This window comes from Hypanus sabinus, chromosome 28 (assembly GCF_030144855.1).
Source record: "Hypanus sabinus isolate sHypSab1 chromosome 28, sHypSab1.hap1, whole genome shotgun sequence".
NCBI lineage: Eukaryota > Metazoa > Chordata > Chondrichthyes > Myliobatiformes > Dasyatidae > Hypanus > Hypanus sabinus.
In genome coordinates this window covers 42,381,791-42,403,754 of record NC_082733.1, presented here as the reverse complement: position 1 = coordinate 42,403,754, position 21,964 = coordinate 42,381,791, and the positions used below count along the sequence as shown (strand labels likewise).

Sequence of the window (21,964 nt, the reverse complement as noted above, 5' to 3'; positions counted from 1 at the left end):
ACCTGACATTTCCACCTGGTCGGGGTGGGGGGAGAGAGCTCTTGACTATCCACCTCATCTCATCATTTTGTATATAAAGGATTCTAGTTAACTGGGACTCTTCAGGACCAGTACGTTTTGGCCCAATTAGCCAAAGTTTTTTTGAAAATAGCTGAAAGTTATATAAAAGACAAACTATTGATTAACAGTAATAAATTATGTATTTAAATGAAATGCAGAATGAACTGGAGCACAACCAATATCTCTGCAATACTATAAAACTGTTTCTATTAGTTACCTACGGAGGAGTTCACCTGCTGTGTTCTTTTGATTGACTGTTAATGAACAAAATCAGTGCAGACATCAAGTGCAGACAATGGACTGCCTTCATACAATGCTTTTGACAACTGCATCCTCTAAATCTCCATTTTCATTCTAACATTCAAGATGATCAGAATCAGAATTAGAATCTGAAGCAGGTTTAGTATCACCAGCATATATTGTGAAATCTGTTAACTTTGCAGCAGCTGTGTAATGCAATACATGATAATATTAAAAAAAAGTAAATCAGTTACTCTATATGTGTATTTCAAATATATATATATATACATATAGATATAGTGTGTGTGTGTGTGTGTGTGTGTGTGCAGTTTGATTAAAAATAGTTGAAAAAACAGAAATAATAAAAAACAAGGTAGTGTTCATGGAATTTAGGAATTGGATGGCTGAAGGGAAAAAGCTATTCCTGAATCACTGAGTGTGTGCCTTCAGGTTTCTGTATCTTCTTCCTGACAATAACAAAAAGAAGGCGTGCCCTGGGTATTGGGGTCCTTAATGAAGGACAAACCTTTCTGAGGTACGTCCCTTGACGAAGCCTTGGATACTGGACCCAGATGGTGTACAGCCCAGGGTTCTGAAAGAGGTGGCTGAAGGGATTGTGGAGGCAATTAGCAATGATCTTTCAACAATCAGCAGATTCTGGAATGATTCCGGAAGTCTGAAAAATTGAAAATGTCGTTCCACTCTTCAAAAAGGGAGAGGCTCAGAAGAAAGGAATCTATAGACCATTTTGTCTGACCATTTTGTCTTTGTGGTTGGGAAGATGTTGGAGTTGAGTATCAAGAATGAGGTCTTAGGGTACTTGAAGGCACAAGATAAAATAATCCATAGTCAGCATGGTTTCCTCAAGGGAAAATACTGTCTGACAAGTCTGCTGGAATTCTTTAAACAAACAACAAGCAGGATAGAGAAAGGAAAATTAGTTGATGTTGTGTACACTTGGATTTTCAGAAGGCCTTTGACAAGGTGCCACACACGAGGCTGATTAACAAGCTATGAGCTCATGGTTTTACAGGAAAGATTCTAGCATGGATAAAGCAATAGTTGACGAACAGGAGGCAAAGATTGGGAACAAAGGGAGCCTGTTCTAGTTGGGGGCTGGCCATTACTGATGTTCCACAGGAGCCTGTGTTGGGACAGATTATTGGGATTATGGAATTAATGGCTTTGCTGCGAAGTTTGCAGACGGTATGAAAATAAGTGGAGGAGCAGGTAGTTTTGAGGAAGTAGAGAGACTGTAGAAGAAAGACAGATTAGGAGAATGGGCAAAGAAATGGCAGATGGAATACAGCGTCAGGAAGTGTTTCATGCACTTTCGTAGATGAAATGAAACGGTTGACTATTTTCTAAATGGAGAGAAAACACAAAAACTGAGGCGCAAAGCTCTTTATGATTTTTATAATGACTTCGATGAGGAAGTGGAAGTTTGCAGATGACACGATGATTGGTGGCGTTGTGGATAGTGTAGAATGTTGTTGTAGTTTATAATGGGACATTGATAGGATGCAGAGCTGGGCAGAGAAGTGACAGACAGAGTTCAATCTGGAGAAGTGTGAGTGATGTGCTTTACGAGATTTAAGGCAGAGTACAGGAGTAATGGTAGGATTCCTAGCAGTGTGGAGGAACAGATGGATCTTGGGGTCCATGTCCGAAAAATTCATAGGGTGATTAAGATGGCTTATGATATGTTGCCCTTCCTTAGTTGGGGGACTGAGTTCAAGACCCCCAAAGTAATACTGCAGCTCTATAAAACTCTGGTTAGACCATGCTTGGGAGTATTGAGTTCAATTCTGATCACCTCGTTATAGGAAGGATATGGAAGCTTTAGGGAGGGTGCAGAAGAAATTAAGCAGAATACTGTCAGGATTAGAGAGCATGTTTTATGAGAAAAGGATGAGAAAGCCAGGGCTCTTCTCTTTGAAGTGAAGGAGAATGAGAGGTGACCTGATAGAAGTGTACAAGATTATGTGAGGCATAGAGAGAGTGAACATCCAGTGCCTTTTCTCCGGGGTGCCGAAGACCAATACCAGAGAACATCTGTGAGCAGAGGTAAATATGGGGGGAGGGTAGATTGTCAGAGGTAGCTTTTATATTTTTAAAATACAGAAAGTGGTAGATTCCTGGAATAACCTGCTAGGGGTAGTGATAGAGGCAGATACATTAAGGACATTTCGGAAACTCTTAGATAGGCACGTGGATGTAAGAGAAATGGAGAGTATTGAACTGTGTAGGAGGGAAGGTTAGATTAATCATGGCTTATATGGTTCAGCAGAATATTATGGGCCGAAAGGACCATCCTGTACTGTATTGTTCTATGTTCTAATACTCTGTTAAGTCTTGAGAATTTCACCTATTACAGCCCTCCAAACAAAAGCAAAAAATTTTGCTGCTTTCCTACTACACATCCCCTTCCGTTGTGACCAGAGAATAATATACAGTATTTACATTGACTGGTAATTCTCGACATACAAATTGTCAAAAGAGAAGCATCATAATTACCTAAAGTATGTTGTAGTGAGCTGTGTCGAGTCTCATCAGTGTTGGTGCACCAGTGTTTCAAAATCACATTTGCCACTTTGAGGTCAATTCTGAGTTTAAAGCTGCCAGCACCAAGCAGTTCAAGAAAGGCAGTGCATGCTGCGGCCACGGCGGGTACGGTGAAGTGGGCTAATCCAAGGGTATGCGCTTCCATACTTACTCGCTGAATCCTAAATCAGGGGAAATGAACAGATGACATTTGCAATCTTTGTGGAAAGACAAGTTCATCGAAAATCAGATGCTGGTCCTGCCAAGCAATTTCTGTTCTTTTATTTACACGACATTGATTGGCCTAATCTCAAACAATAACGAGGCGGCCTACGGGGAAGAAGTCATCTCTCTGACACAGTGATGTCAAGGAAACAACCTCTCCCTCAATGTTGCAAAAACAAAGGAGCTGGTTGTGGATTACAGGAAGAATGGAGACAGGCTAACCCCCATTGACATCAATGGATCTGGGGTTGAGAGGGTAAACAGCTTCAAGTTCCTCGGCATCCACATCACCAAGGACCTCACGTGGTCTGTACACACCAGCGCCTCTTTCACTTCAGACAGTTGAGGAAGTTTGGTATGGGCCCCCATATCCTTAGAACTTTCTACAGGGGTACAATTGAGAACATCCTGACTGGCTGCATCACTGCCTGGTATGGGAACTGTACCTCCCTTAATCGCAGGACTCTGCAGAGAGTGGAGCGGACAGCCCAGTGCATCTGTAGTTGTGAACTTCCCATGATTCAGGAGAGTTACTAATCCCATTAATAGATGGACAATAATTAAACTGAAAATTTGCCTACTAAAAAATCAACATTAGATCATTTCCTGAATATTGCTCTCTACTCCGTGAGACGGATTATCTCCAAATGCCAAGTTATCGTCTCCAGAAGTGAATCTTACTGCCTCCTGCCAAGGAGGAACTGGTTTTGCATTACTTGGCAATCTTCTGTCCTTGGAGCAACGGTAACAGTGCTGGACATTAATTGCACTGATATACAGATCAATATTATTATTAATAGCTTTGTTTCCTTTTCATTTGTAAAAAGAAAATAGATCTGCATTTATACAGTTAAAGATTAGTTTTATTTGTCACATGTACATTGAAACAGACAGTGAAATGAGTTGCTTGCGTCTATGACCAACACTGCGGTGTTAGTAGTTCACACACCGAATCTGAGATCTTTGCAGATAAATGTCAGACACCAGACAGGGTCTTTGATGCTTCACAGTTAATAAGCGCCAGAAGTCATCTTATGAGTAAACTAGAAATAAATCTTCAAAGTACCAGAGAGATTTAATTTGATATCTGGAATAACATTGTAAAACACTCTACTCACAACTTTAGCAGGCACCAAGAATCAACAACATATAACATTTTATATTTATTATTAATTTTTTCTCCAAATTAATCAATTCCGCGAACACTTTGGTAGATCAAATGAACCACTAACACCATTTCAACGTCTACTTCATATTTAGGGATGAAGAGAGCAGAAGAGAACTGTGCTGAATCAATAATACACATTTCTAAGATACTTACAACTGCTTGGGTGAACTGCTCTTCACCAGTTGCTGAACGAGAAAAGTTGCAAAAGCATACGATGGGCGTCCATGTTGCAGGTAATAGGAAAAATCCAGTCTTTCCGTGATGGCATACTTGTTCACCAAATCAGGGCAAGAAAAGTGAGGCAAATCATTTGAAAAGTCTGTTGAAAAATAGCACAGATTTTGTTAGGATACCCAAATTAAAACCTATCAAATACTGAAAGGCCTAGACATTGGCCTATACTCCTTGGAGCGAAGGAGGATGAGATGTGGCCTGACAGAGGTGCATAAGGTGATGAGAGGCATTGATTGTGTGGATAGTCAGAGGCTTTTTCCCAGGGCTGAAATGGTTGCCACAAGGTGGCACAGGTTTAAGGTGCTGGGAAGTAGGTACAGAGATGTCAGGGATAAGTTTTTACTCAGAGAGTGGTGAGTGTGTGGAAAGGGCTGCCAGCAACGATGGTGGAGGCAGATACGATAGGGTCTTTTAAGAGACTTTTAGATAGGTACATGAAGCTTAGTGAAATAGAGGGATATAGGTAAGCCTAGTAATTTCTAAGGTAGGGACATGTTTGGCACAACTTTGTGGGCCGAAGGGCCTGTATTGTGCTGTAGGTTTTCCATGTTTCTCTCAGTGAGGATGTTTCTTATCGTGGGTGAGTTTAACACTGGGGGCACAGCCACAGTATAGAAGGAGATTCATCTGGAACACACTGGAGGAAGAATTTCTTTAGCCCAGAAGGTGGTATTTATTGCCACAGATAGCAGTGGAGGCCAAGCATTGGGTATATTTGAAGCTGAGGTTGACAGTTTCTTGATTAGTCAGGGCATCAAAGGTTACAGGGAGAAGGTAGGAAAATGGGATTGAGAGGGATAATGGTACAGCAGACTCGATAGGCTGAATGACTGAATTCACTCCTGAGCTTCTGGGGTGGAAAATTCCAACAAACTATAACCACTGGTGAAGAAATCCTATTAATCTCAGTTAAAAGGTTGGTACAACATTGTGGGCCGAAGGGCCTGTTCTGTGCTATAATTTTCTATGTAATTGGATTGAATGCTGCAGTTGAGTCACGTGTATACTATCACAGCCAAGTCCGATCCTGTCCCTGACTGAAACTGACACACACGATTCCCAGGAACTGCACTGCAGCAGAAGCTCGTTTCCTCTAACTTCAGTATCAAGACTCCACTCTGAGTCATCACCTTCTGCTAAGACTGTCCCTTAGGATGGAGGCTGACTTCCAAAGCCAACGTGGCAGAAGCTGTCCATCTTCAATGTTACAAATGTGGCTCATATGGGCATTTATCCACTCAACTGGGAATAAAATTTTGGAGGTTCTAATCCCGCACAGTTCAGTTAAGTGTTGCTTTTGCTGGGTGCCATTGTTAACTACCTAATAAAATTACTCTCCATTTGTAAGGAACTGTTAAATCTACACTCAGTGGTCACTGTAATCGTTACATCTGTATACCTGCTCATTCATCCAGATATTGCATGAGCCAATCATGTGGCAGCAACTAATTGCTTAAAAACATACAGACATGGGTAAGAGGTTCAGTTGTTATTCAGACCAAATATCAGAAAGGGAAAAAAGTGTGGTTGAAGTGTCTTGGACTGTGGAATGATTATTGGTGCCAGGTGGGGGTGGTTTGAGCATTTTAGAAACTGCTGATTTCTTGGGATTTTCATGCACAACAGTCTCTAGAGTTTACAGAGAATGGTATGAGAACAAAAAAAACATCCTGTGAGCTGCAGTTCTGTGGGCAAAAACACTGTGTTAATGAGAGAGGTCAGACTGGTTCAAGCAGACGGGAAGGTGACAGTAACTCAAATGGCAATGGTGGTGCGCAGAAGAGCATCTCTGAATGCAGAACACGTCGAACCTTGAAGTGGATGGACTACAGCGCCAGAAGACATGAACACACACTCACTCAGTGGCCACTTTATTAGGTACAGGAGGTACCGTTGAGTGTATTAAGAAGGTATTATATCTGGTTAAGCAGGACTCACCAGACTGAGGAGGAGAGACAAACAAACAACAAGTTTATGGATGGAAATGAATGAACAGGTAGATGAAAATAATCTAGTGGTGCCCTAACTGCTCTTGCAAAGTTGGTAAGCTCCAGACTGCCCTCTCCCTCGGATGTGTCTGTTGTTCCCTTTACACTCATTAATCTCAAAGGCACTCACCACAAGTGGAGAGCAAGTTGGCGGACTGCCAGCCGAAGAGCCGAGATGGGTCAAAGGGGTGTAGTGACTGTAAGAAAAAAGGGGGGAAGAATCAACAAAATCTCCTAGAAAGAAAATGTGAACAAAGTGCATTGGATAAACAAACATGTACGCATTCCTGCAAAAGGCAAAAATCTTATTCTTGCACTGTAGCACAGAACAGGCCCTTTGGTCCGTCTAGTCTGTGCCGAACTATCAACTGCCCAGTCCCATCGACCTGCAGCCCTCTCATCCATGTAGCTTCCTACACTTCCCTTAAATAAAGACAACAGATTTTATGAAAATCCACCGTACATATTAACAAAGACTGATAACCAATATGCAAAAGGAGACAAATCGTGCAAATAATTTTAAACAAGTAAATAAATAATACTGAAGATGAATTGTATAGTTCCACAGGCAGTCCGCCGTCTGAGTGAAGAAGTTCCCCCTCAGGTACCCCTTAAACATTTCACCTTTCACCCTTAACCCATGACCTCAGGTTGAAGTCTCAGTGGATTTGTTTTATTTTAAAATAATAATAATGTTTTTATTTTAATAAAGATAAATAAATGTTCAAGATAAATGCACGATTATGAGCTTCATGCAACTTTCTAGTCAACACACATGCCAAATTACAAACAACTCAGATCTTCTTTATTCTTGCTCTGCTGAAAATAAAAAATTAAACCTTTTTGCATTGTATAATATTGTTCTTCCTCGACTCAAACTGTCTTCACGCAGTTAAACAGGCCTTCAAACTAACATGAACATTTGTCATCATTAAATTAAGTTTATTCAAGTGTTTAATCGAAAAGCTGAAGTCAGCACCATATCGTACATCAATTACAGTGGCCCAAAAACATTGAGCTGGGAGCATGGGACATTTAACAATCTGAATGACAATGAATAAACATCCCTAAAACCTTTTAACATCAAACTGAAGAGTACAATTAATTGGAAGAGATAATCCCACACTCATGCAATCAATTTGCTGTTCAATTCCTTCCTGATTGGAGATAATTTTATCATGAATAAAATCCTCGGAGAGCTTCATCTTAAACTGGGGACAAAAAGAGTTCTGAAAGAGGTCCTTACACAAGGCTTTTTGCACAGTCCTGTAGTAATTTTATGTATTGCACTGTACTGCTGCCCCAAAAAAAACAAATTTCATGATCAATGTGAGTGATGATAATTCTGATACGGGTCTCTATGGTGGACTGAAAGTGGGAAGGGGGCAGGGAGAGGGGAATCATGGTTGGGAAAAGGGGAAGGGAGAGGGGAGGGAGCAGGAAGCATGCTGTAATAGTTTGGAATCAAATGACCTTGCCTGGTGCTTCAGGGCTGGGTGTGTCTGCATCCATGCCATCACTGCCCCTGGCACTCCTTCTCTGCCACCTGATCTGTGCCCTTTCTGCGGCACTCCAACCTCACCATTCCCAACATCCTTTGCTCCCGCCAGATTTACAAACTTGCTCTCCACTCTGCGTTGACAAATACAGAACTGTGCAAAAGTCATAGGCACCCAAGCTATATACAGTATATGTGCCTAAGACTTTTGCACAGACTGTACATCAAAACACTTAATGAAATGCTTTGTTTGCATCAAATCTAAGTAGCAAGGATTGTGCTATGCATCTGGCAAGTATTGTCACATTTCCTGATCAACACAGCACCCTCACAACTCATTAACCCTCACCCGTATCTCTTTGGACCGTAGGAGGAAATCTGAGCACCCAGAAGAAACCCACACAATCACGGGGAGAATGCACAAACTCCTTACAGACAGCAGTAGGAATTAAACTCATCTTACAGGCGGTGTTGTAAAGTGTCATGTTAATCTCTTTGCTACTGTGCCGAACATTCTGAACATTGTACAACTCCAGAGATATACTCTACATATATTTCTAGCTAGATTAGTAAATATTTATCATGTATATCAGACCCATACCCTCCTATGCATTAAATGCCTGCATATTGGTGCAACAACTGGAGATTAACTCACAATTTCGTGATTTTTCTATTGATCATCTGGTGTCTAATTGATTTACACATTTAATACCTTGACCACTGACGCTTCACTATTATGTTAACTATTTTCACTAGTAGAGTGGTACGGTAGCATAGAGGTTAGCATAACATTTCATATTAGCAGTGATCACCCGTCGAGGTTCAATACCCGCTGTAAGGAGTTTGTACGTTCTCCCTGTGACTGTGTGTCATTCCTCCGGTGCTCCAGTTTCTTCCCATAGTCCAAAGGTGTACGGGTTAGGGTTTGTGAGTTGTTGGTCCAGAAAGCATGGTGACACTTGCAGGCTGCCCTCAGAACGACCCTTGAACTGTGTTGGTCATTGATGCAAAAACAACACATTTCACCGTGCTTTGATGTACATGTGATAAATACAACTAATCTTTAAAAAAAATATCTACCTTTAACTGAAACTTGGTCCGTTATGATTAGTCACCCATCAGCAAAAGGACCATAAATCTACGTTTGGCTGTAAAAGTGACATATAGCTTATTCCATCGCCTGTAAACTACACTGTATGTACAATTGCTGTTAGTATTAGTTTAACTTAACCTGTAATCTCCACTCTTTTTTTTGATACTCAGTTTTATTTCCTGACTAAAACTGACATTTCAAATTTATTACAGTTTCCAGAACCTTGGAAAATTTCCCTTCCTGGTATCACCCCCTGGAATGTGAGAAAAGCAGCTGTCATTAATCATCTGGTTCACCTCCAGCCAGTTAACTGATATCCTTAACAGTTTCATTTGGAAATAAAAAGACAAAACGAACATCATCCGGCTAAGCAGCCTTTGAGAAACTTGTCTGGATGCACAGTGGAGAGTATCCCGACCAATCACGGCCTGGTACGGAAACACCAATGCCCAGCGATGGAACAGGATGCAGCCCAGTCCATCACAAGCCAAGCACTGAGTACATTTACATGGAACGCTGCCCTTGTCTCGCTGTATGGGAGCCTTAGGTCAAATCCACAGGTTCAGGAACAGTTATTACCCTACAACTTGGAAATTATTCTACAACCTACACACTCACTTTCAAGCAGTCTTACAACTCCTGTTCTCAGTGTTGTTTAATTACTGTTTGCACAGTTTGTCTTCTTTCGCACACTGGTTGTTTGTCCGTCTGTGTTTACTTACAGTCTTTCATAGGTTCTATTCTATTTCTTTACTTTCCTGTAAACGCCTGCAATCTCAAGGTGTTATATGGCGACATATATAGTGATGTGCAAAAGCCTTAGGCACATATATGTAGCTAGGATGCCCGAGCCTTTTGCACAGTACTGTAGTAATTCTATGTATTGCACTGTACAGCTGCCGGAAAAAAGAAAATTTCATGACATATATGAGTGATGTAAACCTGATTCTGATATGGGTCTTGATTGTGGCTGGGTGAGGGGAATCATGGTTGAGAAAAGGGGAAGGGAGAGGGGAGTACCAAAGAGACACTCTGTAATGATCAATAAACCAATTGTTTGGAATCAAGTGACCTTGCCCGGTGTCTCAGGGCTGGGTGAGCCTGCACCCTCACTAATCCCTGCCTCTGGCACTCTGTCTCTGATACCTGCCCCGCACCCCTCCCGTGGCACTCCACCCTCGCCATTCCCAATATCCTTTGCTCCCATCAGATTTACAAACTCACTCAGATTTACACATTGACAAATACACACACATTGACAAATATGTATATATATCTATATATATATATATACACACACACAAAACTTTTGCACAGTACTGTATGTACTTTGATAATAAGTTTTTTTTGATCAATGCTCCAAGGAAAGGAATACAGAATATGATCACCATTGCAATTGTATAATATCCCACACTTGCAGGCTGCCCCAGGATTTCTTTAGTTTGTGTTGTTAATGCAAAGGATACATTTCATCAAAGTTTCAATACACATGCGATAAATAAAATGAATCTGAATCTGAACAAATACGCCATTAAACAAAACACATTGTGATAAAGAGTCTGAAACGTTTGCTGTACATTTTCCCATAGATGCTGCCTGGCCTGCTGAGTTCCTCCAGCATTTTGTGTGTGTTTCCCATTAATCAAGACATTCTTAGAAAGCAGAGGAAATCCAAACGTTTAATAGAGATGCATTGCGATACCTGCACAAGGTGGTAAAGAGAGATGTCAGGGGGTGGAATGCCGTGAGGAGTGATCTGAGGAAACAGAGCAGCACGTAGCCTGGGATACGGTGAGAGTGCCATTTTCAGTAACTGGGGGTCGACCTTCCAGAGAGAATCACCAACATCTTCCTTTCTCTGCATCACCTACAGAACAGAGATAAAGATCATGTATTTGCAACCTTCTCAGCAGATCAGAAAAGGCACTGTAGCTGATGAAGCATTATTAAAGTCACAAAATCCGGCTGTTGCTATCCTTTGATTTAATGAGTTGTGAGAAACAATTTAAGGAATTTGAAACTAAGCAGGCACATTTGATCTGACCAGTCATACTAATCAATTTCTCGTGATTAATGATTCAGTAACTTAAGACTGTAAATGTAAGATAATTGATTTTAAGTATGAGAGGAAATTTAGAATAATGGGGAGGGGGGAATCTCATTGAAACCTGCTGAATATTGATAGTGTGGATGTGGAGAGAATATTTGGGCACTCTAGTGCTAGAGGGCACAGCCTTAGATGTCCCTTTAGAACAGAGATGAGGAACTTCTTTAGCCAGAATTGTGGAATTCATTGCCACAGATGCTGTGGAGGCTGTCACTGGATATACATAAAGCAGAGGCTGATAAGTTTTTCATTAGTAAGGATGTCAAAGGTTATGGGATAAGTCAACCATAATCGAATGGCAGACCGCTTGATTGGATAAATGGCCTAATTTCACTTCTATGTCTTAAAAAAAGCAAATTAATTTCTAGTGATTAATGAATTGGCAACTTGAACAATAGATTTAAGATAACTAATTATAAAATGAAAAGGAAATTTAGGAGATTTTTTTTCCCCAAAGAAGGTTGTCAAATGAAAAGCTCCACAGCAAAGTGTTCAAAGAAGAATGCGGAATAAACTTTAAAAAGAACACAGGCATATATTTTGAAAGAACTTTAAAGGAGGTACAAGGATCGTGCAGGAGGATGGCGGCAGTTTGAGTTGCTCTCCCAGATGATTCAGTTTGTTTGAAAAGTCATGTGGAGTTATCTGGACAATACTTACACATACAAAAAGTTTTACTTCATTTAGATGTCATATGAATTGCGATACAACTCCCCATTTTACTAACATTTTCTGCAAGATGTTCCAAGAACACAGGAGTTTTTACCAAATTAAATAACTCAAAAACTTGAAGGAGGATGAGATAGATGTATACAAGATGGTAAGAGGCATAAATTGAGTGGACAGCCAGAAATGGCCAAAATCGAGGGACATAACTTTAAAGTGATTGATGGATAGATAGGAGGTCACAGTTAAGATTGTTACACAGAGTGGTGGGTGCTTGGAGCATGCAGCCAGTGGTGGTAGTAGAGACAGATACATTACGGGCATTTAAGAAACTCTTAGAAGGACATATGGATGATAGAAAAATGGAGCTGCTATATAGGTTTTATCTCTTTTCGTTCAGTCCCTTCCTACCTACATCTGTGACACTTCACATGCTCTTGATCTTTGCAAAGATTTCAAGTTCCCTGGCCGCAGTCATCTTATTTTCACAGTGGATGTGCAGTCCCTGTACACCTCCATCCCCCGTCATGAATGTCTCAAAGCCCTCTGCTTCCTTCTGGTCACCACACCCAACCAGTTCCCCTCCACTACCACTCTCCTCCGTATGGCGGAACCTGTCCTCACACGCAATAACTTCTCCTTCAGCTCTTCCCACATTCTTCAAACAAAAGGTGCAGCCATGGGCACTCGCATGGGTCCCAGCTATGCCCTCCTTTTTGTCAGCTCAGTGCAACAGTCTATGATCCAAGCCTACACTGGAGTCACTCCCCTATTTTTCCTATGCTACATCAACAATTGCATTGGTTCTGCTTCCTGCACTCATACAGAGCTCATCGACTTCACCAACTTTGCCTCCAACTTCCACCCCACCCTCAAATTTACCAAGTCCATTCCAACACCTCCCTCCCCTTTCTCGATCTCTCTGTCTCTATCTCTAGAGACAGCTTATCTACTGAAGTCTATTATAAACCCACGGATTCTCACAGCTACCTGGACTACACCTCTTCCAACCCTGTTACTTGTAAAAACGTCATCCCCTTCTCTCAATTCCTCTGTCTCCACAGATCTGCTCTCAGAATGAGGCTTTTCATATCAGAACTAAGGAGGTGTTCCCCTTCTTCAAAGAAAAGGACTTCCCTTCCCTCACCATCAATGCTGCCCTCACCTGCACCTCTTCCATTTCATGCTCATCTGCCCTCAACCCATCATCTTGCCACCCTACCAGGGATAGAGTTCCTCTTGCCCTCACCTACCACCCCACCAGCCTCTGCATCCAGCATATCATTCTCCATAACTTTGGCAATCTCCAACGGGATCCCACCACCAAGCACACCTTTCCCTCCCCCCTCCCCCACTTTCTCCTTTCCGCAGGGACCGTTCCCTACATGACTCCCTTGTCCATTTGTCCCTTCCCACTGATCTCCCTCCCGGCACTTATCCTTGCAAGTGGAGCAAGTGACTACACCTGTCCCTACACCTCCTCCCTCACTACCATTCAGGGCCCCAAACAGTCCTTCCAGGTGAGGCAACACTTCACCTGTGAGTCTGTTGGGGTCGTATACTGTGTTTGGTGCTCCCGGTGTGACTTCCTGTATATCTGTGAGACCAAACGTAGATCGGGAGACCGTTTCACCGAGCACCTATGCTGCATCCACTAGAGAAAGGGCATCTCCCAGTGGTAATCCATTTTAAAATCCACTTCCCATTCCCATACACTGTCACGATCAGGCCACACTCAGGTTGGAGGAGCAACACCTTATATTCTGCCTGGGTAGTCTCTAACCTGATGGTTCAAACATCGGTTTGTTGAAATTCTGGTAATGGTCTCCCCCCCCAACACCCTTTCACCATTCCCCATTTCCCTCTCTCACCTCACCTCCTTGCCTGCCCATTGCCTCCCTCTGGTGTTCCTCCCCACTTTCCTTTCTTCCATGGCCTTCTGTCCTCTCCTATCAGACTCTCCCTTCGCCAGCTCTGTATCTCTTTCACCAATCAACTTCCCAGCTCAGTATTTCACCCCTCCCCACCCCATTTCACCTATCGCCTTGTGTTTCTGCTTCCCCTCCCCCCACCTTCTTATTCTCATCTCTTTTTCTCCAGTCCTGCTGAAGGGCCTCAGCCCGAAACATTGACTGTAGTCTTTTCCGTGATGCTGCCTGGCCTGCTGAGTTCCTCCAGCATTTTGTGTGTGTTGGCTGTATAGGAGGAAAGGGTTAGATTGATCTTAAAGTAGAATAAAAGGTCAGCACAATGTTGTGAATCAAAGGGCTTGTACTGAGCTGTCGTTTTCTATGTCCCTGCCTGAAGCTGTCCCATTTGTTCACATCCCAGGGGCCCTCCACTGGTGTTGTGTCCCAGCGGCCAGGGCAGTACAATATGGAGAGCAAGCTGCTGTCTATGTTGCATGCCACCCCTCTCCACTCAGCTGATGAATCCAAAAGAACGGTAGAGACCACTACTGTTTGGCATCAGCGACATTGCAGGAATTGCTAGTCAGGGTTGAACTCAATGTGGCTCTGGTCTTTTCTCTTGGTGTTCACTCCTGAAGCATCCCCCATGAGTGGATATAGCCACAAAGCAGAAGTTCGAGATCAGCGTTTTCCTTCTCCTGGATGAGCTGCCAACCATGACTGATGAGCTTCATCTGCCCGAAGTGACTGGGTTTAAGGCACCAGTAACCCACCTTCACTCCTTCTCCTGTCAGTAAAAACAGCTCTGCTGAGTTTAGCAGCTAAGCCACACGTGAAGGTCAGGAGCTGGACTTGGTTGTCAGAGGCTATTTGAGATGCACGCCATTCTGAGAATTAAAAAAGCAATGGCAGTTTATCCCCATTACCACCCCGACTATAACAACCTCAAGGAACTGACTTATCCTAGAGAAGGTGGGCTGAAGGGCCTGTTCTGTATTTTATCTATGAACACAAGACACTTGGAATGACAACCTCATGTAACAGGATCAAAAGTTTCAATCTGTTGGGTACAGCTGTTTGTTAAACTCACCCGATCAATTCCTCCTGGGGCAAACATAATGGTGGCTAATGCCATCAGAGTATGCCCCTCCAGAAGCATGCTGCTGACACTAGCTTGGTTACTGGGAATCAGCATTTGGGCATTTGCCAGGCTTGCTTGGAACGCCACAGAGGTATCTAAAGGAAAATAATGGCAAATCAGTATATGTGCAAGCGAAATATGTATCATTTCAAATTAACATTAGTGCAAAATATCAGGGCAACACACACAAAATGCTGGAGGAAATCAGCATTGATGGAAATGAATCAACAGTCAATATTTCAGGCTGAGACCCTTCTTCGGGACTGGAAAGGAAGGGGAAAGATGCCAGAATAAAAAGGTGATGGAAGGAGAATAGCTGGGTGATAGGTGAAGCCAGGTGGCTGGAGAGGAAGGAATCTGATCAGAGAGTGGATCATAGGAGGAAGGGAAGGGCACAGGGGGAGGTGATAAGCAGATAAGAAGAGGCAAGAGGCCAGAGTGGAGGATGGAATAGGGAAGGGGGAAGGGAAAAAATTACTGAAAGGAGAAATCAATGTTCATGCCATCATGTTGGAGGATGTCCAAATGGAATATGAGGTGTTGCTCCTCAACCCTGAAAGTGGCATTAGCACAATGCTACCAGCAACCTGGGATCAATTCCTGCCGCTGTCTGTAAGGAGTTTGTACGTTCTCCCTGTGACTACATGGGTTTCCTCTAGGTGCTTCTGTTTTCTCCCAGTCCAAAGATGTACTGGTTGGTAGGTTAACTGGTCATTGTAAGTTGCCCCGTGATCAGGCTCGGGTTAATCGGGAGTAGCAGGGCGGTACAGTTTGAAGAGCCAGAAGAGCCTATTCTGTGCTGAGCCTCAGCAAATAAATATCAGACTCTGAACATATGAGTGCAGATGTTCAGTGATACGGTGTTGTTGGGGAAAGACCAGTGAGGGCTAGTAACTAGTAAACACTGATGTGGACTGTGCTAATTAATGTGGTGGCAAAAGTAGAGACATGGGATGCAGTAAGAACACCACCCAGATTACAGGAACTTCATTAACTCTGCTACAACATGCACCCATTGTAATCCAAAATTGGATTTGCTCTTAGAGCTGAGGTTAATCATTTTATTCCATAATCAAGGCATAATCTGTAGTTAAGTCTTCCTGTTAAGAGGGATTACAAAAAGAAAAAAAGTGCAGAATATACAGTTGCAGGAATACAGAGTACAAAAGGCCATGACAGAGTAGGTTGGAGGACCAACAAACCAAGCAATAGACAATAGACAATAGGTGCAGAAGTAGACCATTCGGCCCCTCGAGTCTGCACCGCCATTCTGAGATCATGGCTGGTCATTCACTATCAATACCCAGTCCCTGCCTTGTCCCCATATTCCTTGATTCCCCTATCCATCAGATATCTGTCTAGCTCCTTCTTGAAAGCATCCAGAGAATTGGCCTCCACCGTCTTCCGAAGCAGTGCATTCCACACCTCCACGACTCTCTGGGAGAAGAAGCTCTTCCTCAACTCTGTTTTAAATAACTGACCTCTTATTCTCAATCCATGCCCTCTGGTACTGGACTCTCCCAACATCTGGAACATATTTCCTGCCTCAATCCTATCAAATTCTTTAATTATCTTAAACATTTCAATCAGATCCCCTCTCAATCTCCTCAATTCCTGCGTGTACAAGCCCAATCTCTCCAATCTCTCTGCGTAAGACAGCCCTGCCATCCCAGGAATCAACCTAGTGAATCTACGCTGCACTTCCTCAATTGCCAGAATGTCCTTCCTTAAACCTGGAGACCAAAACTGTACACAATATTCCAGGTGTGGTCTCACCAGGGCGCTGTACAAATGCAAAAGGACATCCTTGCTCTTGTACTCAATTCCCCTTGTAATAAAGGCCAACATTCCATTTGCCCTCTTCACTGCCTGTTGCACTTGCTCATTTACCTTCATTGACTGATGAACTAGGACTCCTAGGTCTCTTTGCATTTCTCCCTTACCTAACTCTACACCGTTCAGACAATACTCTGCCCTCTTGTTCCTGCTTCCAAAGTGGATAACTTCACATTTATTCACATTGAATGACATCTGCCAAGTATCTGCCCACTCAGCCAGCCTATCCAAGTCTCCCTGTATTCTCCTAACGTCCTCTTCGCATGTCACACTGCCACCCAGTTTAGTATCGTCAGCAAACTTGCTGATACAGTTTTCAATGCCCTCATCTAAATCGTTGACATAAATTGTAAACTGTGGTCCCAATACAGAGCCCTGTGGTACCCCACTAGTCACCTCCAGCCAGTCCGAGAAACACCCATTCACTGCTACCCTTTGCTTTCTATCTGCCAACCAGTTTTCTATCCATGTTGAAACCCTGCCCCCAATGCCATGAGCTCTGATTTTACTCACCAATCTCCTATGTGGCACCTCATCGAATGCCTTCTGAAAATCTAGGTACACAACATCCACTGGCTTACCCTCGTCTAACATCTTTGTTACACCCTCAAAAAACTCCAACAGATTAGTCAAGCATGATTTGCCCTTGGTAAATCCATGCTGGCTCGGCCTAATCCTATTACTGCCATCAAGATGTGCCACTATTTCGTCCTTAATAATGGACTCAAGCATCTTCCCCACGACTGACGTTAGGCTAACAGGGCAATAGTTCTCCGTTTTCTCCTTCCCTCCCTTCTTGAAAAGTGGGATAACATTAGCCACTCTCCAATCTTCAGGAACTGATCCTGAATCTAAGGAACATTGGAAAATGATTACCAATGCATCCGCAATTTCCTGAGCCACCTCTTTTAGAACCCTCGGACGCAGACCATCTGGACCCGGGGATTTATTAGCCTTCAGTCCGACCAGTCTACTCATCACAGTTTCTTTCCTAATGTCAATCTGTCTCAATTCCTCTGATATCTTATGACCCTGGCCCATCCATACATCTGGGAGATTGCTTGTGTCCTCCCTGGTGAAGACAGATCTAAAGTACGCATTAAATTCTGTTGCCATTTCCGTTTCCCATAACAATTTCTCCCAATTCATTCTTCAAGGGGCCAACATTGTTCTTAACTATCTTCTTTCTCTTCGCATAGCTAAAATAGCTTTTGCTATCCCCTTTTATATTCCTGGCTAGACTGAGCTCATACCTGATTTTTTCTCTCCGTATTGCTTTTTTAGTTAAGATCTGCTGTTCCTTAAAACTTTCCCAATCATCTGTAATCCCACTCATTTTAGCCCTGTCATACCTCTTTTTCTTTAATGCTATACAATCTCTGACTTCCTTTGTCAACCACTGTGGCCCCTTCCCCCTCTTTGAATCCTTCCTTCTCATTGGAATGAACTGCTTTTGCATCTTTTGTATTATGCCCAAGAATATCTGCCACTGCTGATCCACTGTCTTTCCTGCCAGGGCATCCGCCCATTTAACTTTGGCCAGCTCTTCCCTCATGGCTCCGTAGTCTCCTTTATTTAATTGCAACACTGACACCTCTGGTCTGCCCTTATCCCTCTCAAATTGTAGCTGTAATACTTCAGATATCTCCAACATTAACTAGTATATTGTTGCCAAAGTAACAACAGGATTATTTATAGAATGACTGTAAAGAGTCCCAAGGCATTTCACAGGAGCACTATGAAATAAAAATTGATACCACATCAATATCTTGATTATCAAAAATTTGGTCAGATTGACAGACTTTACACAGCATCTCAAACAAATGAAGAAACAAGGAGATTCTTTCCCCTCCACCCCACCCCAAAATTGGGTTCTTTCGTGATTCTTGCTTTTAGGCTGCCTCTAAGCAAACAAATCTCAAGGTTGTATAATATATACATTCTTTAATAATAAATGTACTTTGAAAATTAGATTTCGGGAGGGTATTCCAGAGAAAGCCTGGAAATTAGAGGCAGCAGTGAGAGAATACAAAGAGATGAGAACACGTGATAGATTTTGAAAGACATTTTTTTTTAATTGCTAAACTAAGAACCAATATTGATCAACAAGTGATATGCGAAAGGAATTTAGTGAACATGGACAAAGACAGTTTAATTATTTTAATAACCATTAAATTGCTCAGTTACGAATACCTGCTGGATTGTCAGCAACTTCTCTTATTCTCATTAGAAACTCGAACCAAGGATGGGCCACATGGAGAGCTCCATCATCGAGGAGAGGGCAGTTAGAGGGCTTCAACCTGTGGACAAGTCAAGAACAAAACCTTTAGAAAATATAAAATCTAGACAATACATCTTGAAGCTGCGAACATCCCACATTACAAATGCAAATGTAAACAAGCCAAATTATTATACCAAAATTTTATCGCTACTTTAAATTTTAAAAATCTATACTAATTCTATTTCCCTTTAAATGGAGGACAGGAATTTCAATTCAGGCAGGGAGGAAGGGATGAGGCAAGTCAGAGATTGCAGAAATACTAACTCAATTACACATATCAGTGAAATATCTTGATGGGTGGCAAATTATTTTTTACTTTTTCTAGTTTACAGATACAGCATAGTAACAGGCCCTTCAGAACCAGTGAATCCACACTGGTCAGTGCACCCATTAACCTACTCATCTGAATATTTTTGAATGTGGGAGGAAACTAGAGCACCCAGGAGTTACAAGAAGAAACTACAGTACAGTGCAAAAGTCTTTGGCACATATGTTATATACAGCTTCGCTGCCTAGGACTTTTGCACAGTACTGTATTTGTCAAGAATGAGTTTGTATATCTGGCAGGCATAAAGAATGTTGGGAATGGTGAGTGTGGAGCGCCACAGGAGGGGTGGGGGGGGGACAGGTGGTAGAGAAGGAATGCCAGAGCAGGGGGTGGCACAGGAGCAGACACTTCCAGACCTGAGACACCAGGCAAAGTCAGTTCCAGATAATTGATTTATTGATCATTACAGAATGCCTCTATGGTGTTCCCCCCCCCCATTCCTTCCCCCTTTCCCAACCATGATTCCCCTCTCCCTGCACACTTCCCACTCTCAGTCCACAGGTGAGACCCATATCAGAATCAGGTTTATCACTCACATTTGCCATGAAATTTGTTTTTTTGTGGCGGCAGTACAGCGCAATACATAAAATTACAACAGTACTGTGTGTTATGTCCGTAGCCCCCTCCTTTGTGAGAATCGCAAGATCACTGTTGGATTGAGTCAAGGGGCCCAGGAAATGGGAGAGAGACATGCAAAATGCCTTGTTTCCACGGTGATGTAAAGCTACGGGACATGGCCATTGTTTCCGGAAGACCAAGTTGTGTATTGAGTACTGTACTATTCATTGAAGCCCCTCAGGGGATGACCAGAGTGGGCTGGTTGAGGGATTGCATCATCCCAACCTGATTGACATCTGAGAAGGGGAACACCCCTTCAGACGCACCAGGAGAAACACTAGAAATCCCGTGACAGCGTTTAATAGCGACAGCCGGTGGTGGGGGGCTTGCGTGTGTCCTTTTCCCTCTCCTGGGATTGGCAGCCTCACCACGGAAGAACGGCTTTAACTAAAGGAGAGGCCACAAGTGAACGGCCTCCCCTACGGGACTCCTGACGGATCAAATCGTAGTTGGAAAACCCGCAGCGGTAACTGTTCCCATTCTATTCCTGTTTCTCTCTCTCTCCAACAAAGTGCAACACAGTGACAACCAAAAGGCTGCATCCTGCATGAACTGAGTGACTTTTATATTTCCATCGGACAATACATTTATCCCCTAGACAACGATCGAGCTATTTCTTATTGGTTATTATTATACCCGCGCTTTAGATTTAGTATTGACGACGTATATTATCTGTATGTTTGCATTAATCTTATTTTTGTTCCCTTTATCAATAAATACTTTTAAAAATAGTACCATTAGACTTCATTGGACCTCTCTATCTTTGCTGGTAAGTGATCCAGTTACGGGAGTTCGTAACATGTGCAAAAGTCTTAGGCAATCTAGCTATATGTAGGTGCCCAAGACTTTAGCACAGTCCTGCGGAAACTCCTTACCGAGCAGGGCTGGAAATGAACCTGTGTCACTGGCACTGTAAAAGTGTTACGCCAACCACTAAACTATCATGCCGCCCCAAATCCTGAGCCAAACACTGCACCCCAATGAGTGGTTATCACATCAATGCCATGTTCTAACTAACGTGGGGTTTTAAAGTAATGAAACACATATATCATCATCATCGTCACAGAGCTACACTTTAAATTGTATTTCTTGTTGGATCCTGATGTTTTTTGATCCAAGTTCTTTCAGAAGTCTGGAAAGAGGCACCAAACATGTTGCTTCACTGTTGTTTTATAAAGAGTTGATAAAATAAAGGAAAATTGAACAGACAGTGATAGAGGACATGCCCTTTTCCCATTGCTACCTTCAGGGAGGAGGTACAGGAGCCTGAAGACAAACACTCAATTTTCATGACCAGCTTCTCTCCACCATCCAATTTCTTTTTTTGCACTACTTATTTAATTTAACACATGTATATTATTTTTCTCACCCATTATGTGTGGTGTGTAAATGTATTCTTCCCTCAATCTCAGGTCCTCTACCAGAGGCCTGGCAACTTGAGTATTTGGTGGCGTATCTTTGCTGTTCCTAATAATGAGCTCTTCTGGACCGAGATCACAGATGTTGTTACTGGGATTTGCTGGAGCCCCTCTCCCAGGAGTCACACGTCCAAGGGTCCCTATCACTACCTGGAATACTCTAGCTTTAAACTTCCACTTCCTTTCTACCTGCTCTTTCAAGCCCTGGTATTTACCAAGCTTCTCATATTCTTTCTTCCTGCAACTTGGTTGTGCCATTCAGTGTATGCTGTCCCGCCTGCATCTTCCACCATGTTTCTATGAGCTGAATAGTTTCAGCAGATTTCCAGCACAGTCTGCATCTTGGGTCTTGTCTGGTGTGACAGACCCTGCTTCTATTGCTCCTGTGCTCAGCACCTGTTCTTATGCAGCCACGAGACACGCCTCAGCCCTGCCATTTCCAACTGTGAATTATGTAATTCACAGTTTTATTACGATACATTGCATTGTACTGATACTACATAACAACAAATTTCATGACATATGTCAGCGATATTAAACCAGATTCTGATTCTAAGCAAAGGAACTAAGATGAAGGCCCTGCCTAATAGTTAGTTACTTCATACCCAG

At 42.6% G+C, this 21,964-nt stretch overlaps 1 protein-coding gene across 2 annotated transcripts in view; it reads right to left on the bottom strand.

Moving 5' to 3' along the window:
* spg11 (SPG11 vesicle trafficking associated, spatacsin) overlaps positions 1-21,964 on the bottom strand; it is a 213,490-nt gene that overhangs the window by 89,083 nt on the left and 102,443 nt on the right. For both annotated transcript variants that reach the window (XM_059953035.1, XM_059953036.1), the window contains exons 17-22: positions 18,904-19,010; positions 14,824-14,969; positions 10,753-10,917; positions 6,590-6,656; positions 4,391-4,556; positions 2,818-3,026 (exon numbers count right to left, since the gene is read on the bottom strand). In XM_059953035.1, coding sequence (XP_059809018.1) covers positions 2,818-3,026; positions 4,391-4,556; positions 6,590-6,656; positions 10,753-10,917; positions 14,824-14,969; positions 18,904-19,010 — 860 coding nt within the window. The remainder of the gene's footprint in view (positions 1-2,817; positions 3,027-4,390; positions 4,557-6,589; positions 6,657-10,752; positions 10,918-14,823; positions 14,970-18,903; positions 19,011-21,964) is intronic.